General features: G+C 38.4%; 1 protein-coding gene across 1 annotated transcript in view; it reads right to left on the bottom strand.

Moving 5' to 3' along the window:
* RASA3 (RAS p21 protein activator 3) overlaps positions 1–24,606 on the bottom strand; it is a 157,731-nt gene that overhangs the window by 30,492 nt on the left and 102,633 nt on the right. Inside the window, exons 6-8 of the mRNA XM_042459711.1 lie at positions 10,903–10,983; positions 9,418–9,490; positions 192–271 (exon numbers count right to left, since the gene is read on the bottom strand). Of these exons, the coding sequence (XP_042315645.1) occupies positions 192–271; positions 9,418–9,490; positions 10,903–10,983 (234 nt within the window). The remainder of the gene's footprint in view (positions 1–191; positions 272–9,417; positions 9,491–10,902; positions 10,984–24,606) is intronic.

Genomic DNA, 24,606 nt, shown 5'->3' with positions numbered 1-24,606 from the left:
CCTTTCAGGATATATGCTTTCTTTCCTTGACAGATAATAAATAGGAACAAAGAACACATGACTTTTCAAGGTTACAAAGGATGTCAATGGCTGGGTGCAGATCATGGATAACCCTTATTTTCTTTTCACAAATAGTACATTTTAACTACAGGGTTACTTAGCATTTGTGTATGTGTATAAAACACATTTACCTGATTTCCATCTTGTCAACTTCATCAGCGTCTTCAATATCAAAATGGGATTTTTTGTTATAGCTACAAGGTCTGGTAACCTAGCAGAGATGACAATATTTAAGAGAGTAAAATCTTATTACTTAACAAGAATCTCATTAAACTGTCACTATATATAGGGAAGCTCAATGAGATTACACAGTGCACTGGTTTCACAGGTATAAAGCCAGGATATCACATTTCACTATACTCAAAAGCTTTCAGATAATACATTTCTAAATAAATATATAAGGATGCATCCAGTAAAGGAGACATGCCCAGTTCCATTTTAATCCAGAGCTTGGAATATTATTTTTTAAAAGTAATTATTTGTGTTATTCACCAGACACCCAGTTTGATACTGTTACTTCAGTCCAGAAACTATCTGTGGATTACTCATTACTAGAATATTACTGTTACCATAATGCCGCTGAAAAAATACAGGAAAATGAACTCTCAGTTCCCCCATATCTGATCACTGACTGGACCCCTCACTCTTGCAAGGCACAACATCACAGAACATATGGTTGCCACATGAATTTCACAGAGATGCTTTGGGTGGACAGTTATTCACCCAATTCCTCTTCTTTTTCCTAACTCTCATACATGAACCGACCTGAGTCATGCATAGAAACTCTTCCTCATCCAAACTCTTACAAGTCAGCCCAGCCAGTCCAAGTGCATGCCCCATGCTGCTGTTTGGAGCAGCCAGTGTGCCAAGGCAGCACACACATATACACAGCCCTTTCAAGCATTCATACTGCCTCACTGTCTTTCTGGTAGCAGACTCTTTCCTTTGGGGCAGAATGGAAGAAGGCAGACAATGCAGAGTAACTTTTAAAGTTGTTTTTTTAAAAAATCCAACTAACAACAGTCTTTAATGCAACTCTTGTTAAATGTGTCTTCTCCTCTCCTTATTGTAAACTCCTTGATAGCTGCGCAAGACCCCCCCTCCAAAAGGTCACAGAGGTAGCCACTTACTCATGTGACCCTTCATCCTCTCCTTCCTATTGCTGAGACTGAGTCAGTACCTACTAAAAAGAAGGGAATTATAGCTCTGGCCATTACAAGTGAAGAGGTAACATCATTCTAGCCTGTTACTGGTGTGTGTGTGTGTGTGTGTGTGTGTGTGTGTGTGTGTGTGTGAAGCGGTGGAATAGTTGGCAAAGTAGCTCTTTACAAGAAACATATTATGTATTTCTAATTTCTGGGTTAAGCTATAGTATGTAGTTAGAAACTGGCTAATCAATATTCTACTGAAAATATAGTAGGAGGTGTGATAAGTATACAGTAGTATGGAGATATCAGTATGCAGTCTTAGCTCTAGAAACTTTTTATAATGGTTTCCACAAAACCTGAAACAGAGTCAATATTTTCTTATCACACACTTACTTGTTTTCTAAATCAGATTGTGAGTGGTTTTCTCTTTGAGTTTTAAGAGGAAACCACTCACAATCTGATTTAGAAAACAAGTTTATTGTGTTGCCCTATTCATGTATTCTAAATCCTAGTAAAATAAACACACAAGAAGTGGGAAGGTGGTAGAACCACTAGTTCAGAAAGCACCACTTTTCTCCATCCATCCAGACTCTTCATTTAATTTCAATCAGGTTTGAAAATCAAATGGAAACCACCCACAGAGAAGTGTCTCCCCTTCAAAAGATTATCAGAAGCTAATGGAAACCAGGATGGCAGGGTTGCTAAGGTACTCTACTTTCTTTTGATATATGATATTATACAATTATTCTGAACGCCTGCTGAGGGTTTATATTTGCTTAGATCAGCAGCTATTCACTTACTAAGACCTGTTACAGACTGCCAAAATAAAGCTGCTTCGGGTCTCTTTGGTGGTATGCTATTTAAATGATGCATGGGTCCTAAGAGTCCGGAGGTCGCGCCAAAGCCACACGCCAGTTCTAAGCACCAGAGTGCAGCTTTTGGTGCAGCTTCCAGATTCTTAGGATGCATGCATCATTTAAATAGCATACCTCCAAAGAGATCCGAAGCAGCTTTATTTTGGCAGTCTGTAACAGGCCTAAGAGATACGTTACTGTCTCCTCTCTGACAGAGACTTAAAAGACAAAGAAATTGATCATGTAAATTTGTAAAAAAAAAAGAAAAAAAAGGAGGGATTAAAAACTCCAGAACAATTTTTATTTAGAAAGGGAAACAAAGAACTTGCAAAGCTAAAATCCAACCCACCAGAAAATGTTCTCTCTCTCTCTCTCTTATTGTTAATACTTGCCAACCCAGTTCGTTATGGTAGCATAGACTGTTCTTATGTCACACACATCAGTCACTGAGCAAAACAGTCTGAAGTGACTTTTAATGCTCAAGAATAACAAGTGGAGCCTGCAATAGAGCCTTGCAGTGTATAATGTTCTTGTTCATGGCTGGTTAGCTGGCTCCCTGCTGTCTTCCAAGAAACTATTCAATCCTCTCACTCCATTTTTCTGTGTTTTCCATCCATGAGCATTCAGTAATCCAGTTCTCAATGGATTACTGTTTTTTCTTTTTGCCAAGTAAGTGTGTGTGTGTGTATAGAATATCATTGCAGATTATTTTTCCTAAATAAAATTTTAGTGCCCTCTGAAATCTGCTGATGTTTTTCCTCTTCAGTGTGTGGCTGACAGTGCCATTCTAACTATATTAGGATCACATAGCAAGTATGCTACATATTGGTGTGGGTTTTGCATGGGCCAAGGGCTGTGTTCACCCTACCCCCTGCTATTTTTGTAGCTCCTGATGTCACTGCCTCCCAGCAGCAAACAAACAAGCAAGCAAACAAATAAACATCAACAACAAAAAACACATGTGCACATTTGCACATTAAAACATGGTGCATGAAGAATACACTCTTTATTTTGAGATAACTTTCTAGAACGTTCAGTTCTCTTCTTTGCAAAAGTTACACACACACCATGCTTTTCCCTCACCTTGATTTTCATAAACAAAAAAGTGATTTCCCCAAATTCCCCATGGCAAGGTCCAGGAGACTGAAAATGGCGACTAGATCCACCAAAACTTTGCATCATCGTGTATCTGAGAGTTGTCACTACCTAACCAGTTAGTTTAGTTAGCTAGGTGGAAAGGAATTCCTGGAGATCTACAATGGTCAAAAATAGAACAGATTTAGCTCCATGCGAACCTTCCTTAGTTACACAATATTGTGTTCCAAGCTATCATTCCATTCTCTTCTGTATTATATCAAAAGAAATGTGTTTTCAAGAGGTCTAATTCTGGGCTTCTGGAAATCTGTGGCATGTGAAGGGAGCAGGGTAGAAAGAACACATTAAACCAAAAGCATAAGAAAGTAAAATACAAAACAGAAGTTCGCTAGTTCAGCGAATTTATGTGAATTCGAATTGCGTTTGAACTGATTTCCATTGCCCGAAAATAGCTTGCCATGCCCAAAATTGCCTGTGGTGGTCTGTCACGCAATAATGTGAAACCCCATGATTGTGTTTGGACTGACTTCCCATTGCCAGAAATTGTGTGTGGTAGTCAGTCTATCACGCAATAATGTTAAACCCCATGATTGCGTTTGGATTGCCATTGGATTATACTTCCAATTTCCATTGTCTGATAAATTCCAGAAATTCTTACTATTTAATATAGCCAGAGTGACTAATATAAAACAAGACAAACATCAACCATAATATATTATGAGCCCACGATGAGCCCCTGTGAGAGGAAAAAAAAAACAAAAGAAAAGTAGCAAATAGTGTCCAGGCAACTGATCTTTGAAATTCATAGATGTTTGATAGATTTTTAAACACTGGAGTGGTGAGAATATTTGCAATCATTCTATAACTTCTCAACAGTTAAGCCAGTGTCTGTGAAGGGCCATTTCAACCAACTGAAGGTAGAAAAGTTAAAGCCGGTCACTAGGGAGATTTCAAGACTGCAACCTACATTTATCTTTGTTTACCTCTCCCTTTGGCCAAATTTATCTTATCTGAGGTAATTAATTGGCAAAATCAATATTTCTGTCTGCAAATCTATGTGTTCTGCAGTTTACCTTGATACCTTATTTGTCTCTCTTTGACAGTATTAAATGCCCGTGAAGCTGGTTTTGAATTTCTAAACAGGCACAAAGATACTATCTCTCCTTGCTGTCTTCTGAACGTTTGAGCAAAGCACACTTCATAATGCTTTTCAAAAACTTCACTGGCAGCTGCATGTACAAAGCATAGGAGGAAGCTATTTTAAATATGAGGTTATCTACAAATCTTTCTCATAGCTCAGTGGCAACAACAAAAGCTCTGAGGTTTCCATTTCTAATGAACCTAGGATACAGAAACGACCATTAGGGTACCCCACCCAGCAGTGAGTAACCACAACCAAAAGTAAACGGTTATTCTGATCAGGTTGTGAACATATTTAAAGGCTCCTCCCTGTTGTGCATATAAGTTGTTTCTAGGGTCAGAAATAATTTTTTCCGATTAAAAATAACATTATTATACTTTATTTTTCATTTTCATTTTCAAATAGCAGCAGACCAACTGAACATAAAAGGGAGATTAAAAATATAAAGTTGCAGATATAAAGCCAAACAAATATACAGTTAAAAGGCATTGCCAGCAACTGAAAAAAAATAATGGGAACTTGCAACACTGGAAACATCAGCACTGCAGAAATAAAGCATCTTGACATCACTTTAACTGCCATGGCTAAATGCTATGGAGTTCTCAGAATTGTAGTTTGTTGCAGCACCAGAGTGTTAAATGTCTCACAAAACTACAATTGCCAGAGTTTTCACAGCATCGAGACATGGCAGTTAAAGTGTTGTCAAACTGGATTATGCATTTAACTGAGATACACCATGGGGCCAAAGAGAACAGTAACTCAATAGGCCATGTTGTTCTACATATATTGCATTGTTTTGTAGAATTTTTTCACTGCTATTCACAGAATTAATTTCATTTTGAGTACATTATTTCCAGAGACAATTTCTTAGGCCAGTCCATAAGATTGTCTATCCTTAAGTGCTGTCCCTTAGTCTGAGTACCAACCTCCCTGTTACCTCTAGTATTCCCCAATTCTAGTTACAAGATGTCAAGATAAAAGGCAACAAGGTTTTTTTTTTCACTCTACACAATTATAGGACTTTTATTATTGTTTATTATTGTTGTGTGCTTTCTGACTTATGGAGACCCTAAAATGAACCTATCAAGGGTTTTCTTGGCATGTTTTTTCAGAGGGGCTTTGCCTGAGGCTGAGAGCATGTGACTTGCCCAAGGTCACCCAGATGCTTTTATGGCTGAGCTGGGAATCAAACCCTGCTCTCCAAAGTGGTAGTCAAAATGATAGTGACACTCAAACCAGTATGCCATGTTGGCTCTTGGTTCCACCTTAACTTCCATGGCAACATCCTATATAGTCAGGCTACATCTTATTCATGTTGAACCCGATGAGTCCTGGGATTTGTAGTCTGGTGAGGCACTAGATCTCTCTGGCTGAGAATAATACCTTATGTAAGTACAATATCCAGGATTCCATAGGATGGAACCATAGCAGATAAAATGGAATCACAACATTATAACTGTGGTGTGAAAGTGCCCCAGTGCTTTATTTATCATCATCATCATCATCATCATCATCATCATCATCATCATCATCATCATCTTAGGTCTAATCTGCACTGCAGAAATAATGCACGTTGACACTGCTTTAACTGCCATGGCTTAGTGCTATAGAATACTGGGATTTGTAGTTTGTGGCAGCACCAGAGCTCTCTGTCAGAAAAGGCTAAATATCTCACAAAACTACAGTTCACAGAATTCCATAGCACTGAGCCATGGCAATTAAAACAGTGTCAAACTGCACTATTCCTGCAACTCAGATTAGACCATAGTCAGGCTACATCTTATTCACAATGAACCCAATGAGAGTAAGTGCTAACAAAATATTATGGTATAGGACTGAACTGTTAGATTGATTTATGCATAGACTTTGTCCAAAGTGACTCATAAAAAGAATCAACATATTATTGAAATTCAACACCATATTTTAGGAACAAAAAACTCTTGAAACAACCTGATAAAAAACACACTTACATAAGGCAATTCAGCAGACATAGCCTAAATTCAGTATTACCGTGAAATAATCAAGATTTTGTATATAGCAAACACAAAGTAAAATCAAAACTAACAGAAGACAAACAAAAAGCTATCGTAAGGCTCTTTCCTAGGTGCATTTGAAAGGGGCACAGTAACCTAGCAGAAATACTGTTCAGATATCTTGTGGACAAGGTATTTTCAGCACGCTAGATGTTTCACAGTGTCTCATCTTTCTTCCAAAGAAGGCTGGTTGGCAGCAGCAAGAGGGAAATTTTGAGAAGCCAATGCCAAGGATGGTAAATCTTCCTCCTCAGCTATGCTTCCCCCTCAAAACTCCAGGTGTTCTGGCTGCTGGTGCTGGTTATGTTTATAGTGCAGTAAAACAAACACTAAAAGTCCTGGCTGAACTATGTTTCCCTCTCTCTTTCTTATTTGATTAATTTTTATTTGCAATTGGTAAAGTATATTTAGTGTGGGTTATTTTATTGCAATATTAACTTTATGATTTTCCACGATTCATTGATTTTGTAGCAACTTACAAGGCAAAAACTGATGAGTAGTAACAGGGTAGTATAGCCTAGACTAGGAAACCAGAGTTCGAATCTCTATTTGACATGGAAACCCACTTATGACCTAGGGCAAGTCAGTCAGGCTCAGAAGAAGGTAACAGAAAACCCTCCACTGACGAAATCTTTCCAAGAAAACCCTGTAATAGGATTGCCTTAAGGTTCCCATAAGTCAGAAACAACTAGGATCATGCAGCCCTCCAAGACTTCCTTTAGGCCACTGTAAGTTTTTAGATTCTAGGTGTAATACATCTTCCCATAATTCTGGCTTTTTAAATAAAAGATAGAAAATTGGGCTATTAGGCAGCAATAGAGCTTAACATCCCATTTCAGGAACAGGCAAGAATCCTGGAAGAATTTCATAATGAAGTTGGATTCTGGGTATATCAAAAAACTTTCATTAACTTCCAATCATGATAACATGCTTCGATGTACACTTAGATGAAATGACAAAATACGCTGCAGGATTTGAAAGAGAAAAGCTTTTACTTGAATGGAAAAACTTGAATGGAAAAACAGTAGCTAATTAGCCTACTGAAATTTTTGTGGAGGGGTTAACACTAGCAAGCTCTGTAAGAAGAAAATTACTTCCAGAATAGCAATATGCTGAGCCAGCTGTTTTTCTATTCTAAATTAGCATGAGTCCACTACCATCTTTGCTGTTTAGAGCTATCTGTGAGTCAGGAAACTCACAATAAAAGTAGCACTTCAACCATGAAATTACCTGGTGGCCTTATGCAACTAATCCAATCAACCACAGTCCCTGTCTATCTGCAACACAGGAATAATACCAGCCTATCTTACAAAGTGATTGTTAAGACTGCTTAGATAACATATGCATTTGATGTTGTTGTGTGCCTTCAAATCGTTTCTGATTTATGGTGCCCCTAAGGCAAACCTATCATGGGGTATTGACTGGATTTGTCCAGAGGAGGTTTGCCATTGCCTTCTCCTGAGGCTGAGATTGTGTGACTTGCCCAAAGATCACCCAGTGGGTTTCATGACTCAGCTGGGAATCAAAATCTGGTCTCCATGCTGGCTCTATGCACATTATGCACATTATATTTAATATCTCAAAGTACTTTGCAAATAAGAACCAGCGTGGTGTAGTGGTTTGAGTGTCGGACTCTGGAGACCAGGGTTTGATTTTCTGCTCAGCCATGGCAATCCACTGAGTGACTATGGGTGACTCACACACTCTTTGCCCCAGAAAACCCCATGATAGGTTTTCCTTAGGATATCCATGTCAGAAATGAATTGAAGGCATGCAACAGCAAACTTTGCAAATGCTACATATCACTGTTAGTACTGCCACTATTATTGCAATATATCAATTTCAGCTTGTTTATACCAGGTACAGATTATGCCTTTTCTGTTTCCAATCTGAAGATATCAAGTAGGAACTAGATAACCTCTTGATCCCTTCCTTGTTTCTAGAGCAGATTTGAGAGAGCATCCCTTCCTTAACAGAGAAAGACTCTACCTCTTTGGACCACTGCATTCCATTTTAAATGACAAAGGTCAGTGTTGGGGGGAAGTCTATATGTGTGCTTGGGTGCGTTCGTACTGCAGAAATAATCTATTTGACACCACTTTATCTGCCCTGGCTCAATGCTATGGAATTCTGGAAACTGTAGTTTGTTGTGGCACCAGAAAGGAGGTCTGTCCCCACATAAAAATAATCTAAAAATGTAGTAAGGTTTTCTGTCAGTGTAATGGTTACAGTAATGAATTACAGGGGGAATTTGGTTGTGTGAGTTACAACAAGTTACCCAATCAGTTACTTTAAAAAAGTAACTTTTCAACCTCTGGTCAGATTAGTAAGGAACAGGGCTATATTGTTGGTGCAATTCAGTACATAGCAACTCTGTATATAGTAGATTCTATGTGAGGATTTACTTAAACATCATAATAAACAAGCTCTTTCAAACATGGCTTTTTCAGGGCACACACACACACACAAAAGCAAAACCCTGATTCTCATGAACTTGGTGCAGTGTTTGGATTACAGTTCTGTTCATAGTTTGCATCTAATTACCAAAACTAAAAAAAGGGGGAAAGTATGGGAATAGCAAAGTTGTGAATGATCCTAGGCTTTGCTTTACCTTCATTCACTATTTTTTAAAAGTCCTGTTACGCAAAGTCCTAGCCATTTTCAATGGGATGGAAGTGCTTTCTATATAAGCAAAGAGAGAGCTTTTGTGTTTCAGCATTCTGGCAAGCAACCAATACCTTCCGTTTTGAATGGCTGGTTGCTGCTATTGCTTTTAAAGCTTTTTACATTTCCTGTGAAACAACTCTCCCACTATTGACCAAAAAGGAGAGGGTGGAGCAGCTATAAAAACCACAGTCTAGAAATCACTCACATATCAGAACAGGGTCAAAGACTGAAAGACAGGTTCAGAAGGACCATACTAGGCTGAGGAAAAACTACACAGAAAAGCACGACTCCTCTGTGCCTCAGGAAAAACAAGATGTTTTGGTCTCAGTAGATATCTAGTGAGCAGGGTCTAGCTTGAAGACTTTCTAAAGAGTTATCATAGCACTGCATTTTATCACCCATTCTTTTGAAATACCAACCTCAAAATAAAACACTTCATCAAACTGTGGATTGTTTGTCTTCTTCTTAACTTTTGTCTTTTTGGCTTCTGATCTGTAGAGGGCAAAAGGATGCAACAGGAGAAAATTACACCAAGTATATCTAGTTGTTTTGCACTTATAAAGCTTACTCCTTCACTTATTCTTCAAACAAATAAGCCCTGGACCTATTTGGGTGTTGCACTTAACTCAGCCTCCTGCATAGTGAGATTAGGATCAGATTTGTTCTGGTCTTATCTACTTTACCCAATGCATGTAAACAAAGGCAATGTCCAAAGCAGTATACCCCACGTGTAAGTGAGCCAAAAAGAGTCATGTTTCATTTACATATGCTGTTTTGCCTTGCCTAGCAGTCACAACAAGGATCTTCCAAAAAGAAAACCATAAGATCATATCAGAGCAGTAAATAGCCATAAACATCCACAATATATTCCTAAAAATAGAAATATGTCAGGCTAGAAGTAAGAACAAACAGGAGGGTGAGAGTGGAAGTGGAAACTATGGGCAATCAACACCATTTGCTATTCATCAAAATCCCTGGTGGGGAAAAATATATACTTTTAATCTGTCACTGAAAACATGCTAATGTTTGTGACTTAGTAAGGGAAGCTTCAAGGCATGGACCACCACCATCAATGTTCAAAGTACGGAAATTGAGAGAGAAATCCTGTATTCAAGTGACCATGGGATCTCCTGATTTCTTCACTTTCTTGGTGAGTAAACTAAGAGAGGAAGTAGATAAATTCACAACTCATTCTCAATGTCACTGCACACAGAGAGAAAGAAGAACGGGAAAACGTTGAACTATGTCTTGCTTTGGCAGGATTTACCAATGACACACTCTCTTCCTAAGTGATGGAGAACAAAGTCAAGTGGAAAGAATACTTTGTTATATCTTAAAGCAAGAATGGGCAATGGTGGAAGGTTACAGGGCCACAATCATAGCCTTCCAGGTGAACTTGGAGGGCTGTACCTGCTCCTGCCAAAAAAAAGTCTTCCCCACATGCCTCTAGGGGGCATGGAGGCATTTTCACCATGTTTTAGGCTTCAAAAAAGGCCTTTCCTGGACCTAAAGTGGTTCATGGAGGCTGCGGAATGTGTGGAAATGTCTCTTAGTAGACATTTTCTATCATTTGAGAACAAATGCACAATTTTTCAAAAATTGTTTTTAATCTCTACGAGGACTCAGGGGTGCTCCAAACAGGGTGGAGAAGCCCTCCACATCCCATAGAAAGTGCAACTTGCAAAATTCTGGAACAGAAAACATTTTTGGAAAAAAAAGCAAATTTACTTTGTCCCTGGAGGTTGCAAAACCAGTACTAGGGAGCACACGCAGCCTGCAGGCCATACTTTTCCCACCCCTGTGTTAAGTTCTTGCTTTACTTTTGGTATATACATTTGCCTTTCTTAATACTTATTTTTAAACATCACTTTTTAAAAATTCTGGAAAAGTGAATGATTACTAACCTGTATGGTCCTGCTAAGGTAACCGTTGCATAAGGATCACACTGTCCATTCACAATTGGAAGTCCTTGGCATTCTAGAACTCTGAATAAAGGGTGAAGGGAAATTACTTATGATAATACTTACAAGATGCAACACAAATACACACTTCAAAATCTTTCTTTTACTTCAAGGTTTCACAAGAAAAGCTGTCAACATTTTCTTCCTATGGAATCTGTCGCTTTGGGGGCTTTAAAACTCTTTTTCAAAATAAATGCCAGAGCCAATATAGGTATACCTCTGTTAATGAAGTAGATGTGTTGCTAGGATTTCCTTCTTTAACAGATAATTTGGTACTGGAGGCAGAAATAGCATGGAAAGAATACTGTTAGATTCCTACACCCAAAAAGAAAGAGCAGTGTAACATGTTCCAGGAAGCGTTTTGTTCAAAGCAAACAATATGCATATGTGAAATGACACATCCAGAGGGCCTGTTCAAATTACAGAATTATAGTGTTATGATTCCACTTTTGCTGCCATGGTTTTGTCTTATGGAATCCTGGGATTAGGAGTTTAGGCATTTAGAAAACCTAGCTAGAGTGCTCCAATGTCTCACCAAGCACAAAACTTCAGGATTCCATAGGATGGAACCAGGGCATTTACAGTGGACCCTCCACATCTGCTGGGATTAGGACCACAGGACCCACATGAAAGTGGGAAACCCGCAAATAAAAAACAACACTTTTTTTTTACTTGAGAGAACACCTCTCTACGAATCTCCAAGTCATCCGGCATGACTTCTGGCAGACATGGCCCACAGAATTGTGCTGGAGGAACTAGAGATCCCTAGAGAGCACATATTAATCAAATTCATGAATAATCAAATCCGCAAAAGTCAAAGCCACAAATGGGGAGGGCTGAATGTAAAGTGGAAGAATAGTGCTATAATCGTGTAGTCTGAATGGGATTCTGGTTTGGGAAGTCTTGCATATGTAAATAAAAACTTTTTGAACCTTCTAGAGATTACTTGAAAGCTTCCAAATGCATCCAGCTTCCACTTTTCTTATGATTTCCATTTTGCTGACCATACTTATTGTTGTTAATTTCCTTCAAGTAGGCTTTGAATGATAGCAATTATCAGATTAAAATTAAGTTCTGTTAACATTTATGTTAAAGCATAGGGCTTATTCTTTAAGAATCAAGATGAGGATCATGTTCAAGATTTAATAACCACGGAGACCAATCTGATTTGCTACGAAACAATCTTTATAATCTCAGTAAAGCAAAATCTGTAGACATGGGATGTGACTATGCAGTAAGGGGGAAAAAAGAAAGTGGATAATCAAGCATGTGGAAACAAAGCTAAAGGGGAACTATGTGCCAAAACAGCCAGATGGATATATATTCATGCGTAAGCCTGTAAATTCTCATGTAATTAGCGTCACATCTAGTTTGACCCTAAGTGAAAGAAGGCAAACTATGACTGTTAAGCCCAAGATGGGCAAACTATGAGCTAATTCTTGCCTGACAGCTATGTGAATCTAGAATTTAATTTACATCCCACCCAACTATGCTGATTTTTGAAGTTGAAGGCTTTCACGACCAGCATCCATAGTTTTTTGTGGATTTTTCAAGCTATGTAGCTGCATTCTAGAGGAGTTTCTTCCTGACAGTTTGCCAGCATCTGTGGCTGGCATCTTCAGAGAATGCTGGCATGGAAGAGAGTGGGGTACACTGTGTGACCTTTGGTTGGAAGGCAGTGATTTACATGTCAATCTCTGTGTTGGTCTGTGTTGAATGGGAAGGACCCAGGGTGTCTATTTCATTAGTGATCCATTGTGTGCTGGGAAATCCCCTCACCCTGGGTGGTGTTCATTTGCATGTTTTCAGTTTTGATTTTATGCTTTTGAGGACTGGTATCCAAGCCTTGTTTACTTTAAGGGTTTCTTCTTTCCTGTTGAAGTTGTCCAGGTGTTTGTGGATTTCAATGGCTTTACTGTGCATCCTGTTGTTGGAATGGTCCAGCATTTCAATGTTTTGAAATAGCAGGTTCAGGGGATTTCCCAGCAGACAATGGATCACTAATTAAATAGATACCCTGAGGCCTTGCCATTCAACGAAGACCAACATACAGATTAACATGTAAGTCACTCCCTTCCAACCAAAGGTCACATAGTGTATATACATCCCACTCACTTTCATGTCAGCATTCTCTGAAGATGCCAGCCACATCTGCTGGTGAAATATCAGGAATAAACTCTTCTAGAACATGGCCACATTGCCTGAAAAATCTACAAAAAACTGTGCTGATTTTTTTTTCTCCTTCCACATGAAAGATGAATTAAAATCAAGAAATAGTTTGTATCTCCCATGAAGCTCTCAAATCAAGAAAATTTCAAATATGCAGCCAAGTCCCCTGTATAGCCTCATTCCCATCTAGTTTTAAGTTTGAAATAGTATACATCTTTACAGATATACTGTAACAACAACAACAACAACAACAACAACAACTTTATTTTTACCCCACCTCTCTGTCAAAAAACAATCCACCAAAGACCCTGTTGGTTTTATTCAAACAAATGTTTGGCTAAAAACATAGGCTTAAATCCAAGTGCAAATCCCAACTAGAGTAGAAACACTGAATCATTAGAATATATCTAAATGTTGGTTTTACATTTCAGCAATCAGTTCAATTGCTACTCTACTCTATCTGGGATTTAGCAGCTGGACTTTGGAAACAGAATAAATGTTATAAGAGGGAAGAAGTACTAATTAATAGGTATGTTGAGTGCCACACTAAAAGCAATGGTGTCAAAGAGTGGTCTTAATAATATAGAAATAGGATGCTCTATGTACAGTATATATCTCTGTTTGTATGTCTAATTTTAACAGCAAAATGGGCTTTGGGTGCGTGTAGTTATCTTCAGGAGTCACTGTTATGCCTTCCTTGGATGATGAGACATCCTTGCCTTCCTTGGATGCTAATATCTTGTTATGCCTGGCAATAACAGCAACAAGAAGCTTGGGGGAGTGGGTTTTCACAGTCAAGAGCTTCACAGGGCTTCCTATAATTCCTGGCTACTGCTTGTGTTCACTGAGACTTATGGGACCTGCAGTTCAATAACATCTGGAGGGCTACGTATTCCCTGTCCTTGGTTCACAGAGTCAGGAAATTCAGATACTGTTTCCACAATGGAACTTACAAGTCTCAGGGAAATGTGTAGATGAAACTAATGAGGAAACATGTGTAAATGTTTAGACTGTTTTAATTATTGCCAATTTCATTGTGTGTACTCCTTGGGAACTTTCGTTGTTATTGAAAGGCAGCACACAAATACTATCCTTAATAAATAAAATGGCAATAATAGACATATTTTGCTGTCAGTGGCTTACTTCCCTGCAAACTCACAGGAAACTTCAACATCTGGAGAAAGACTTGGAATGCCAATGCAATGAGGGTGTATAGAAGGGGCAAGTCTTGCAGGGGGTTAAACCTTTCTATTTGCATGTGGTGCACCTAATCTAGAGCAGACCCCATGCATTTACTTGTAAGGAATAAAAAGAAAAAAAATAATATTTTTCCTGTATGCTAAGCATTTAATATAAGATCTCGTTTAACTTTGGTCTTGGTCTTCTGAAAAGCAAAGAGATGACTCATATGTTAAGTGTCTCCTGGAGAAACACACACACACACACACACACACACACACACACACACACACAAGAGTGGGGGAAAAGCAAGCATCATACCCATTCTAATATATTCCCTTCTCTTTTTAACCATGGCAAACTAAGCTTCACATTTTGGAAATATATAATATTATGCTTACTACAGAATTTTAATTGAACTTTACTTAACATTCACTTTGAAGTTTTTTCTACAGTCTAAATATTTACACATTTGAACATTCCAAAGATTTTCTAGAAAGCAAACAAATAGTGATCAACACTCTATATTTGTGGTTCAGATGAAAAGAGAAAACATGAAGAGTGATCCTTCCACCAATGATTGGTACACAGACTTCACTAAAAAAAAAATCAACAGAACATTACAATGCTGCAGTCCCCCCTCATAAACTCTTTGGAGGAAGTAATATATCATTGTTTGACTGTGATGCACTATTTTATAAGAAGGATAACTGAAATGAATTACAGTAGGCCCTTGGTATTTGCTGGGGTTTAGTTCCAGGACTTCTCAAGAATACCCAAATCTGTGTTGCTTATATAAAATGGCAAAATCAAGGTTTGCTCTTTGGATTTTCAAATTTTTTAACTTTCGGAATATTTTCAAATCAGGGTATAGTTGAATCTTTCAATACGGAAGGCCAACTACAGTAATACTACTGGAACACTGTCTTTGTGCGCATAGTAACTTTGCAATTAAATCACTGAAATGCCAGTTCAAAAACACAGACAAAGCTGACATGCTCTTCTATGAGGTAAAGTGAACCAGGAGTTTGTTAATATAAAAAGTTTACGCATGCCTCCTACAGTTGCCAAGACAGGTATGAGTGCACAGGTATTAAGGTTTCTCACAGATTACTGTGTACAGATTATTTTAACAAAGTGAGCTTTGCATATGCATCAAAATGCCTAATTACTGAAGAATTTTCAATTTCATGGAATTTAGAATGCCACTGAAAACAATTCTGATTTTAATATGGTTGGGGTTTTTTTAAATTTGGTGTATCTTGAAACTTCTTATTAGAAGAAATTAGGATTCGTTTGTACACTGCTAAACAGAAGTATTATTAAAATACCAAAGTTCCATCCTCTAATTCTGAAATATCCTAGAAAGAGAAGCAAAATTTATTTCACAAGAACGGGAGAGAATGTCTAGAAGTGGCTTGCTTACCAACCTATCCCCATCAAAGATGGATACTCCACCTGACAGGCAATGATGAAAGCTGCCACAACAACTGAGGAGTCAGAGGTGATAGAACAGAGGAAAGAAGAGAGGTAGATAGAGCTTGGAAATGTTACATTTTTTCTTTTTTGGATTACGGCTTCTAGAATCCACCTGCCAGCATGGCTGCTGGCCTGCTGGCTGCGAGATTCTGGGAGTTGTAATCCAAAAAGTAAGTTTTGCAAGCTGTAGACCAGACACAGTGTATGACTCCCACAAACTGCATTGGCAAACACTCAGCTAGTTCTTTCGTACTTTCTTTTTCACATTGCGACAACACACAACAACAATATCTTCAAAATGGAAAAGAAGTGTTGTTCCATTTCAAACCCGTCAATGTTTGCTTCCACTATTTAATACATTGAAAACTTTAGTAGCTTAATCTACTCATTAATTTCCAAGGCCACTGTTGACAAATCCTTCAAAAATGGTGTTATTGGGGGGGAAAAAAGTTTCATAAAATGTTTTGTATTTTTGCCTCTTTAAGGATTCTTGAAAAATAATTAATAATCAAGTTCAATAATGTGACAGTTCACTTTTCTATGATCACTTAGGGTGTGTGTCATAAATGTAAAATGTGTTTTAAAATAGTGTAGCTAGTATGGTGCACTGTAGTCACTTCAGCTATGAAATCTATAGGTGTTCTCAGACCCCTCCTGTATCAGTAATATGGAACCAAGAATACAATCTAACATGCTGTTTGTTAAGAATTATTGACTGTACTGAACACTCATGAAATGCTACAAGGGCAACAATCTTAAAATAACTGTATGCAGAAATTAGTAACTAGAGACTGAGCCAAAAATTGTACAGCAAATGTTTTCATTAAAGAGAGAAAAGGAGGGGAAAAGACTTCACCAATGATCCCAACATTTCTCAAAGGAGCCATAAAAATACAAATTAACGGATGTTTCCTGCCCCAAGTTAGTTGCTATGTTGGCACCATTTTGTTTGTTTGTTTGTTTTTAAAATCCTATTCTTCCTAGTAATGGCCTAGTAATTACTATTCTTCCTAGTAATATTATGAATACACAGTAGCTATTATTGTTCCATAAACATGATACAGAAAATATTTTTCACACCTTGTAAAAAGATAAATTACCCTCAATTCCCTAGTAATAAAAAAAAAGTTATCTACAAGCTTGAGTGGTTTAAAGAAATCATTTTACACTCCATACAGTATTTCAGAGTTTTTAATGTAAGAGTCCTTTCTTATATGCTGTGCTTCCTGGTTCTTACTGCAGTTATTGAGTGGCGTTCAAATGCAATTGCTATGCTTCTTTTGTGTGAGCACACAAGGAATAAGAAAAGAGAGATGGGGGAGGAATGAAAAGACAGATCAAGGAGATGCCAAAGTACCACTCCTTCCTGCACCAGCAAGATAACATAAGAAACTTTGGATCACAACAGAAGGGTAACCATAGTGTGGTTTCTCTCTCTGTTAGTGTTAAATCACAAAGCAGTGTAATGTACAACCCTATAGGTAATAAATCTACTGAGTTCAGTGGGTCTCACTCCCAGGTACGTAGTTACAAATCTGGAGTGGGGCATAACCATAGGATGTGTGTTCTTTCCACACAGTCCAGGTCAGCTTCTGTTATGCCAGTGGCACAGTTTTGGCTCCCCTGCTGACAGAGAAACCTGCAGACACAAAGAGATGTAAAGCTGCTCAGGCATTCTGCAGAAATCCTAAGAAAGTAAAGGCAGTTCAGAAGTACATTGGTGAGGAACCAAATAAAATGCAGAGGTCCTACCACAGAGATCTGAAAAGTTCTTTTTGAAGTATAACTCCCATGAACCTGGCTGGGGGATTGATTCTAGGGTTGCAGTCCAAAATTAACTTTTCCAAGCTACAATAATTATTTATAGTTGTACAATGAATGCTATGTTCTTCAGCAGAAGGATGAAGATGATCATTTAAATATTTGTTTACAAAATCTTTCCCACTAAGACATCAGTTTTGATTCCTGAAATTCAGGATTGGGGGTGGATCTAACTCAGCTCAGGACAGAGGAGTCACCAAAGTGGTGCAGGGTGTGTACACTGCACTAGGTTTCACCCTAACAGGGGGTGACACCACTGAATTACAGCACCAGGTGATAGCAACCATAGTGATGCCACTGACTGTAGAGGCAGACATTCAGATTTAGGTGGGTGAGGTCTACCTTCCTGTCATTTTTTTAAATTACAACTCTAAGTCTATGAATGGGAGCCAGATATAAAGTAATGGCTTAAGAGGGTAGACATAGAATACAGGAATTGGAAGCTTGTGATTTTGTTTTCACTTACAGAACTGGAGCTCACAGAAAGATATACTTTTGATTTCTAGCACGTTATCTTGGTATAAGTTGGATAATTTAGGAGAGGGAAAGCAGTTTCGTTGTCACTATTGTTGCACTATTTGGAGTTGGAAACTTTTGCTGATCTATTTATTTGCTGCAAATCACCAGTTGATCCTGCTGTACCTTTTGCTCATCAGAGAGGCTGCACCCACACTGTAGAAATAATCAAATTTGACATCACCTTAAATGCCATGGATCTATGCTATAAAATTCTGGGAAGTTGTAGTTTTGTGAGACATTTAGCCTTCACTGTGAGAGAGCTCTGGTGCCCCAACAAACTACAATTCCCAGAATTCTATAGCATGGAGACCTGGAAGTTAAAGCGGTGTCAAACCGGAATATTTCTGCAGTGCGGACGCAGTCTGTGTTACAAAACTAGTCACATTTATTGTATTTTCAGATTTATTATGGAAGCATGATGGCTGATACTGAGACTTACAGTTGTCACTGCTAGGTAACAGAAGTTATGCAAGTAGGACCAGCCTTAGTAGAAAATTAAAAGGTGAGGTAGCATGGAAATGTTAGTGTTAAAGCTAATATTTGGCATTAATTTGAAAATGAAGTCATTAACATTACTTGGTTCTTGAGGGATTTATAGAATTAATACTTTATATTATTGATTGGTAACCTGTTAGTGACCAATAAATTGAATTTTAAAAATCAACTGAAACTACTGAAAATGGATGAAAATGGCCAACTCTCACGATCTCCCTCCAAAATTTAACAAGTTAAAGTAACATGAAAAGCAAACTGTCAATTTCATTTTTAAAATGAATAAAATAATGATTTCTAAAATAATACTTTGATGTTATAAACAACAATAATTTGCAATGAATTAAGGTTAAATCACATAATTACAAGCTCTGGGCACAGGACACAGTGTCCCATAGATCTTTTAAGAATTTTAGCTCTGTGGAAATGGCAAAAAACCCAAGAGATGATGTGGGACATTCCTTATCCTAGGTATTGTTTTTCTCTTTAAAAATCCCTTCTATATGCTAAGTAGTTGAAATTGCTTAGACACTGGCCTACATTCACTTGTGAATGACAAGTACAGTAAACCCACTAAATTAATTGATTTTACATAAGTTGTGATTTACCAGGTTCCTATTGATTCCATGGGTCTATGCTAGTTGGGACTAGCAATTGCATGTAGGCCAATGATTACAACTATGCAGGTCACAATGCTGTTAAATGTGTACACTGGGGGTCTAGTTGTGTGTGGATTCTGCAACAAAACTTAACTCTGAGGGGTTAAACATCTCATATAGCCCATAATACATACATAGTATTCATTATGGATATTGTATAATATATATATATTTCTAAAAATGTTTAACCTAAAAGCATGCATTTCAAAATACATTTTAATGTAAATTTGTAACAGGATGTGCTGATTTTTGGAGTTCTGTTTGACCAATTTAAGTTTTTGATGCTGTAATAGGTGTGTATTAAGATGGTATTACAGTTGGCCCTCCATATCCACTGATTCTTTATGGACTGAAAATACTGCAAAAATATAAATTCTAAAAAGCAAACCTTGATGTTGCCATTTAATATAAGAAACAAAATTTTACTACACCATTGTATTTAATGGGACTTGAGCATACCATTGAATATGGATTTTGGTATCAATGGGGGATCCTGGAAGCAAACCCCAGCAGATACTAAGGGTCCCATATACTGTGTTTACTACAAAAATAGATGCATGCTAGTTCCAGGCCAGTAGCCAACCTGATTATAACGATAATTTTGAAAGTGCAAGAGAAAATGAAGGCAAACAACTGGCTTATAAGAAATCCTGCAATACAGGGTTACTGGCCGAGCGCCAACCTAGTGTCAGGCAAAATGCCTGCTCAATTGTAATCGAGATGAGAGGGCACCCAGTACATTTGACCAAGGATAACCCTCTGGCAGATGTACAACTGCTTGGAGTTGCAGGTTATACCATGACCTCCATGGCAGCGAGACAGTGGTGGCAATGGTAGGGCAGCCAAAACCTCTTACAGATATATTTGGTTCAATTTTTAAAGTGAAGTGACTTAACTTTATGTGATGGTTCATGATCTAGCAGAGAGCCACATCTGCAGTTCAACTGTAAGCATGTTTACTCAGAAGTGTATTTAGAATTGTATCTTTTTGGTTGCCTATAAGTGTGGGATGTTATGGTTTCCATTTAGGCTTGATTTTATTTAATACATATATTATTGTGGACAGGGAAGGTGGAAGATGATTCCCAACTTTTTTATTTTTTTGCATCTGATTATATACAGATCCTACTAATTCATGTGTGTGCAAAGACAGACAGAGTAAGAGACACTCCAGGTTCCAGCAGCAGTGTCAGCAGTCATCAAATCTGCACTGCTGCTGTGCCTTGACCCTTACTGGTCCCCTCTCAGGACATCATAATGAACCCAAACACACACGCATGTGCACACACACACACATTTCAGAAAAGTGATTAAATATGCTAGCGCTGAGGACACCAAAACATGATCCCAATCCAGTTCCAACAGGAGCTGTTGCCATCATGGTATCAGGCTGCTTCATTTCCAGACTGCCCTGATCTATCGTCCCTTCCCACTTAGAACCCAGAAAAGCAGAGCATGCATCTAATTGCTTGAGTTAAAGAACAATTATTTCTCCTCTTCCTCCGCCTTCATCTCCATAGGGGAACTGTCCAAACCCTGCAGAACTGATTTGCTTCCAGAGCATCTACCACTAACTAGCTGTGCTTAAATTCGCTGCCACCATTTTTCTACCTCCACTTCATGCATACATATTCTCCATCTCTCCTCTCCACCCCAATCCTCCCTCTGGTTCTCCTGGTTTTGGTGCCCAAGCAACACACCCTCTCTTTTTTGCAACTAATTGGAGGATGGGAAGTGCAGCGCAGGTGCATGAAATAAGCATCACCAGTGACTACACATTTTGCTCAGTACCTCAGCTTCTATAAGGGCTAGAGACTTTCTTTAAAAGAGGAAGAAACAACAGCTGCTACTGCAGCTTGAGCTCCAGGATGTTTTGTTGCCTTCAAGTGGTTTCTCTTTTATGGTGACTGTAAAGTGAACCTACCACAGGCTTTTCTTGCCAAAGTTTGTTTAGAAAAGTGTTTGCCATTGCCCTCCTCTGAAACTAGGAGAGTGTGATTTGCCCAAAGTCATCCAGTGGGTTTACATGGCTGAGCTTGTGAACCCTGGTCTCCAAAATCATAGTCCAGCGCTCTCCTAGGATGCTTAGTTTCCAGTTAAAATCTTGCCCATGGAACAACCCAGGATCAGGTCAATCTGCATCAGCATGAGCTAAGATCAAATTCCATACTCATCCCTGCATGAATAAACAAAACTTGGGTTTAAAAACTGTGAATCACTAGAACGCCCATGGACAAATAACCACAAGACGTCCTAATTTGGTTCTTGCTTACAGTTTAATTTATATACCACTTTCCAGCCCATGCCAGAGTCAAACAAAGTGGCAAGAGAATCTGCTTGCAAAAATTCACTAAAGACAAAATCCAGGCAAATAAATAAAGGATGAATTAATATGTATACACCAAAGGGACTGTAAATTATTTAACACAAACTGAGACACATTATCTACACAATTTATCAGTTAAAATATTATTTAATAATATGTGCCCTTTTTCTATAGAAAATGACAAATTCTCTGTTCTTTCCACAAAACTGTTTCAAGGCTGTTTTGCATTTTACAGAAAAGACAGCCTCCTTATGTTTCTGCTGCAGCTGCTTTGCTAGGTATTTAATGATGTTTGGAGTCCATTTTCATGTTACATTAAAACACACAATAAACATGCCCTTGGAATCCGTGATTGTCTAAGGGTGCTGGACAAGTGTTTCCTGGATGCTTTCAGATAAGACATTGGTACCATTAAGATATTATTGACAGGAAGCATTTGATCCCCAGTGGATTCACAGGGACCATCTTGTGCTGTAAAGCATGAAACAGCCTTCAGAAAGAAGCTTCGAAAGGCTGGAGCACCATCTGGGAGGCTTTATAAAGGAAGCAGGACAGGGGTGGGGGACCCGTCAATCATAATATTGTCCTCAGAGAGGAAGTCAATTCATTAGTAGCTTAACTGTTTTATGAGCCAATTATGAAAGGAGTCTATGCTGTTTCTTTTTTTTAAAAAGGCCATTCACAAAGTCGCTCCATTTCCATGTGTTACTATAAAAAGTCAGATTTCATTTTCTCAGCTGAAGATGTGTCAAGAATGTTAATGAAGGCGCATGGACTAACAAAGAAATGCTTACAGGATTTACTGACTTAGGGAAAAATTTAAAGTCTGTACAGATGGTTTCTAATTCAACTGTACAGATATGTTAAAAGTACTATAGACTGAAATTTTGCAGAGGCTCATCCTTACAAAGGTTTTTCAAAAGAAAAATAAAAAATTAAATTTAAAAGGATGTCATTAGCTGTAGCTTTACAGTTGTTTTGTCTTCCTAATGCTTCATTTCTTCAATAATAAACACATTTCTAACTCCTAAATTGTACACAAATAGCAATGCAGTAAACAAAAACCGTATAAGGTTTAATCTTAGTGTGCGCGCGAATGTGTGTATGTGCACGTATAAGTGATTTAAAGAGCCTACAGAAAGTGGGATATCAAGAGCAGAAGGCCCTTTGACTCCTCTGTAAATTCGAGATAAAGATCAGTTAATGAAATGTTCCTGCTTGAGTGGATTAAGTATGGATTTCCACAATGAATCCCAGGACCAGCACTTTGATTACTCATGAATGAATATACTCAGGATCCGCTATTGCTCTATGGGACTGAGTGGAAAGACTTCTGAAATGTTATCACATATTAGAATGCAGAGAGTAAAGTCCCACTATTTGTTGCGACAGGCACAGTAAAGAGTGCTTACCATGGAAACTTTTCACAAGTTTGGTCAGACAATGAACTCCTTACATGGAGGCTCAATCCCTTCTCCACTCACCCCTGTGTGAAATGTGAAATGGGGATTTTAAAAAAGGCTCTTGACTAAACTATCACTACCAATAAAGAGAAGCACTGTTGCACACAATACAGAATTAGGGTTGGAATCCTATCTATGCTAGCTGGGTATATATGCCATTGAATATAGTGGGACTTACTTTTGTGTAACATGCATATGTTTGCATTGCAATTTAACAAGGTTAACTTCTACAGTTAACCCTCCATATCCTAAGATTTTTTTTTATCCAGGGCCACAGAATTTTTTTTTTTTAAATCCAGGGATTCTAGCATCCATGGCTTGAAAATATTTATAAAATATATAAATTCCAAAAAGCAAACCCTGATGTTGCCATTTTATATAAGGGACACCATTTTACTATGCCATTGTAACTAATGGGACTTAAGCATCCACAGTTGTTGCTATCCACAGGAGGTCCTGAAACCAAACCACAGTGGATACCAAGGGTCTATTGTACATTAACCTTCCCCAAATTAAACAAACTTGTTCTGTTAATGGACTACAGCTTCCATCTTTCCTGATTGTTGGGTTGGTTAGCGTGGAATGATGGGTGTTTAGACAACAACATTTGGAAGGGCTCATATTGGGGAAGGCCATTATACATGATACAGTTACCGGCATTGGCTTAGATAAGTTTTCAAAAGGAACAGGACAAAAAAGATCCAGTGACAAATAAAATTAATTTAATAGTTGTTTGTTGCTGTTGTTGTTTTGTGCATTCAAGTCACTTCCAAATTATGGCAACTCTAAGGCAACCCTATTGTAGGGTTTTCTGGGGCTGAGTGTGTGTGGTTCGCCCAAGGTCACCTAGTGGGTTTTCCATGGCTGAGCAAGGCATTGTCTGCCCTCAGCCTATTACAGGAATGTGTTTTCCAGTGAGACAATAACTGTTTATGAGTTTACATTTTGGGAAAATTAATACCAAACAAATATCTTCTCCAAAAAAGTGTGTGTGTGTGGGGGGGGGGGGGGGGAGTTTTAGATCAGTGGTTCCCAGCCTGTGCTCTGTGGAGCCCTTAGGGCTTTGTGAGCCAAAAAGATTGGGAACCCTTGTTTTAGACAAATAGATGGACTGAAATACCAATAACTATTTGCTATAGAGTAAGAGATCTTGCAACAGAGCTCCTCACTTGTTGCTGGGTATTGCTGGCTCTTACTGCTTCTGTGTCCATTTGAACTGAGCAGTCCAGCAAGTTCTGTTAGACCACTGCTCTGGCCGTGAAAAAGGTGATGAGGAGAAGGAAGAATGAGATAGTGGTGATTGTCCCTCTTCCCTTGCAGTTTTCAACAGCAGGGGAATTACACATCTATTCTTTAAACTACAGGGGAACATCACTGCTGTCAGTCTCCCCGCCCCGTCCCCATCCCAGCAGCATGATGCAGGAATAACCAAAAATCCCACTATGAACCATGATATATCCTGGAATATTTTTGAGGGGGAAATCACCCTCCAGGTAGGAATAAAATGTTGCTGTTGGTGCCAGTAAATTGTCAGCGAACA

Source organism: Sceloporus undulatus, chromosome 3 (genome assembly GCF_019175285.1).
Source record: "Sceloporus undulatus isolate JIND9_A2432 ecotype Alabama chromosome 3, SceUnd_v1.1, whole genome shotgun sequence".
In the NCBI taxonomy this organism is placed as follows: Eukaryota; Metazoa; Chordata; class Lepidosauria; order Squamata; family Phrynosomatidae; genus Sceloporus; species Sceloporus undulatus.
Note: the sequence above shows the minus strand (reverse complement) of the source record. Positions and strands in the feature narration are given on the sequence as shown.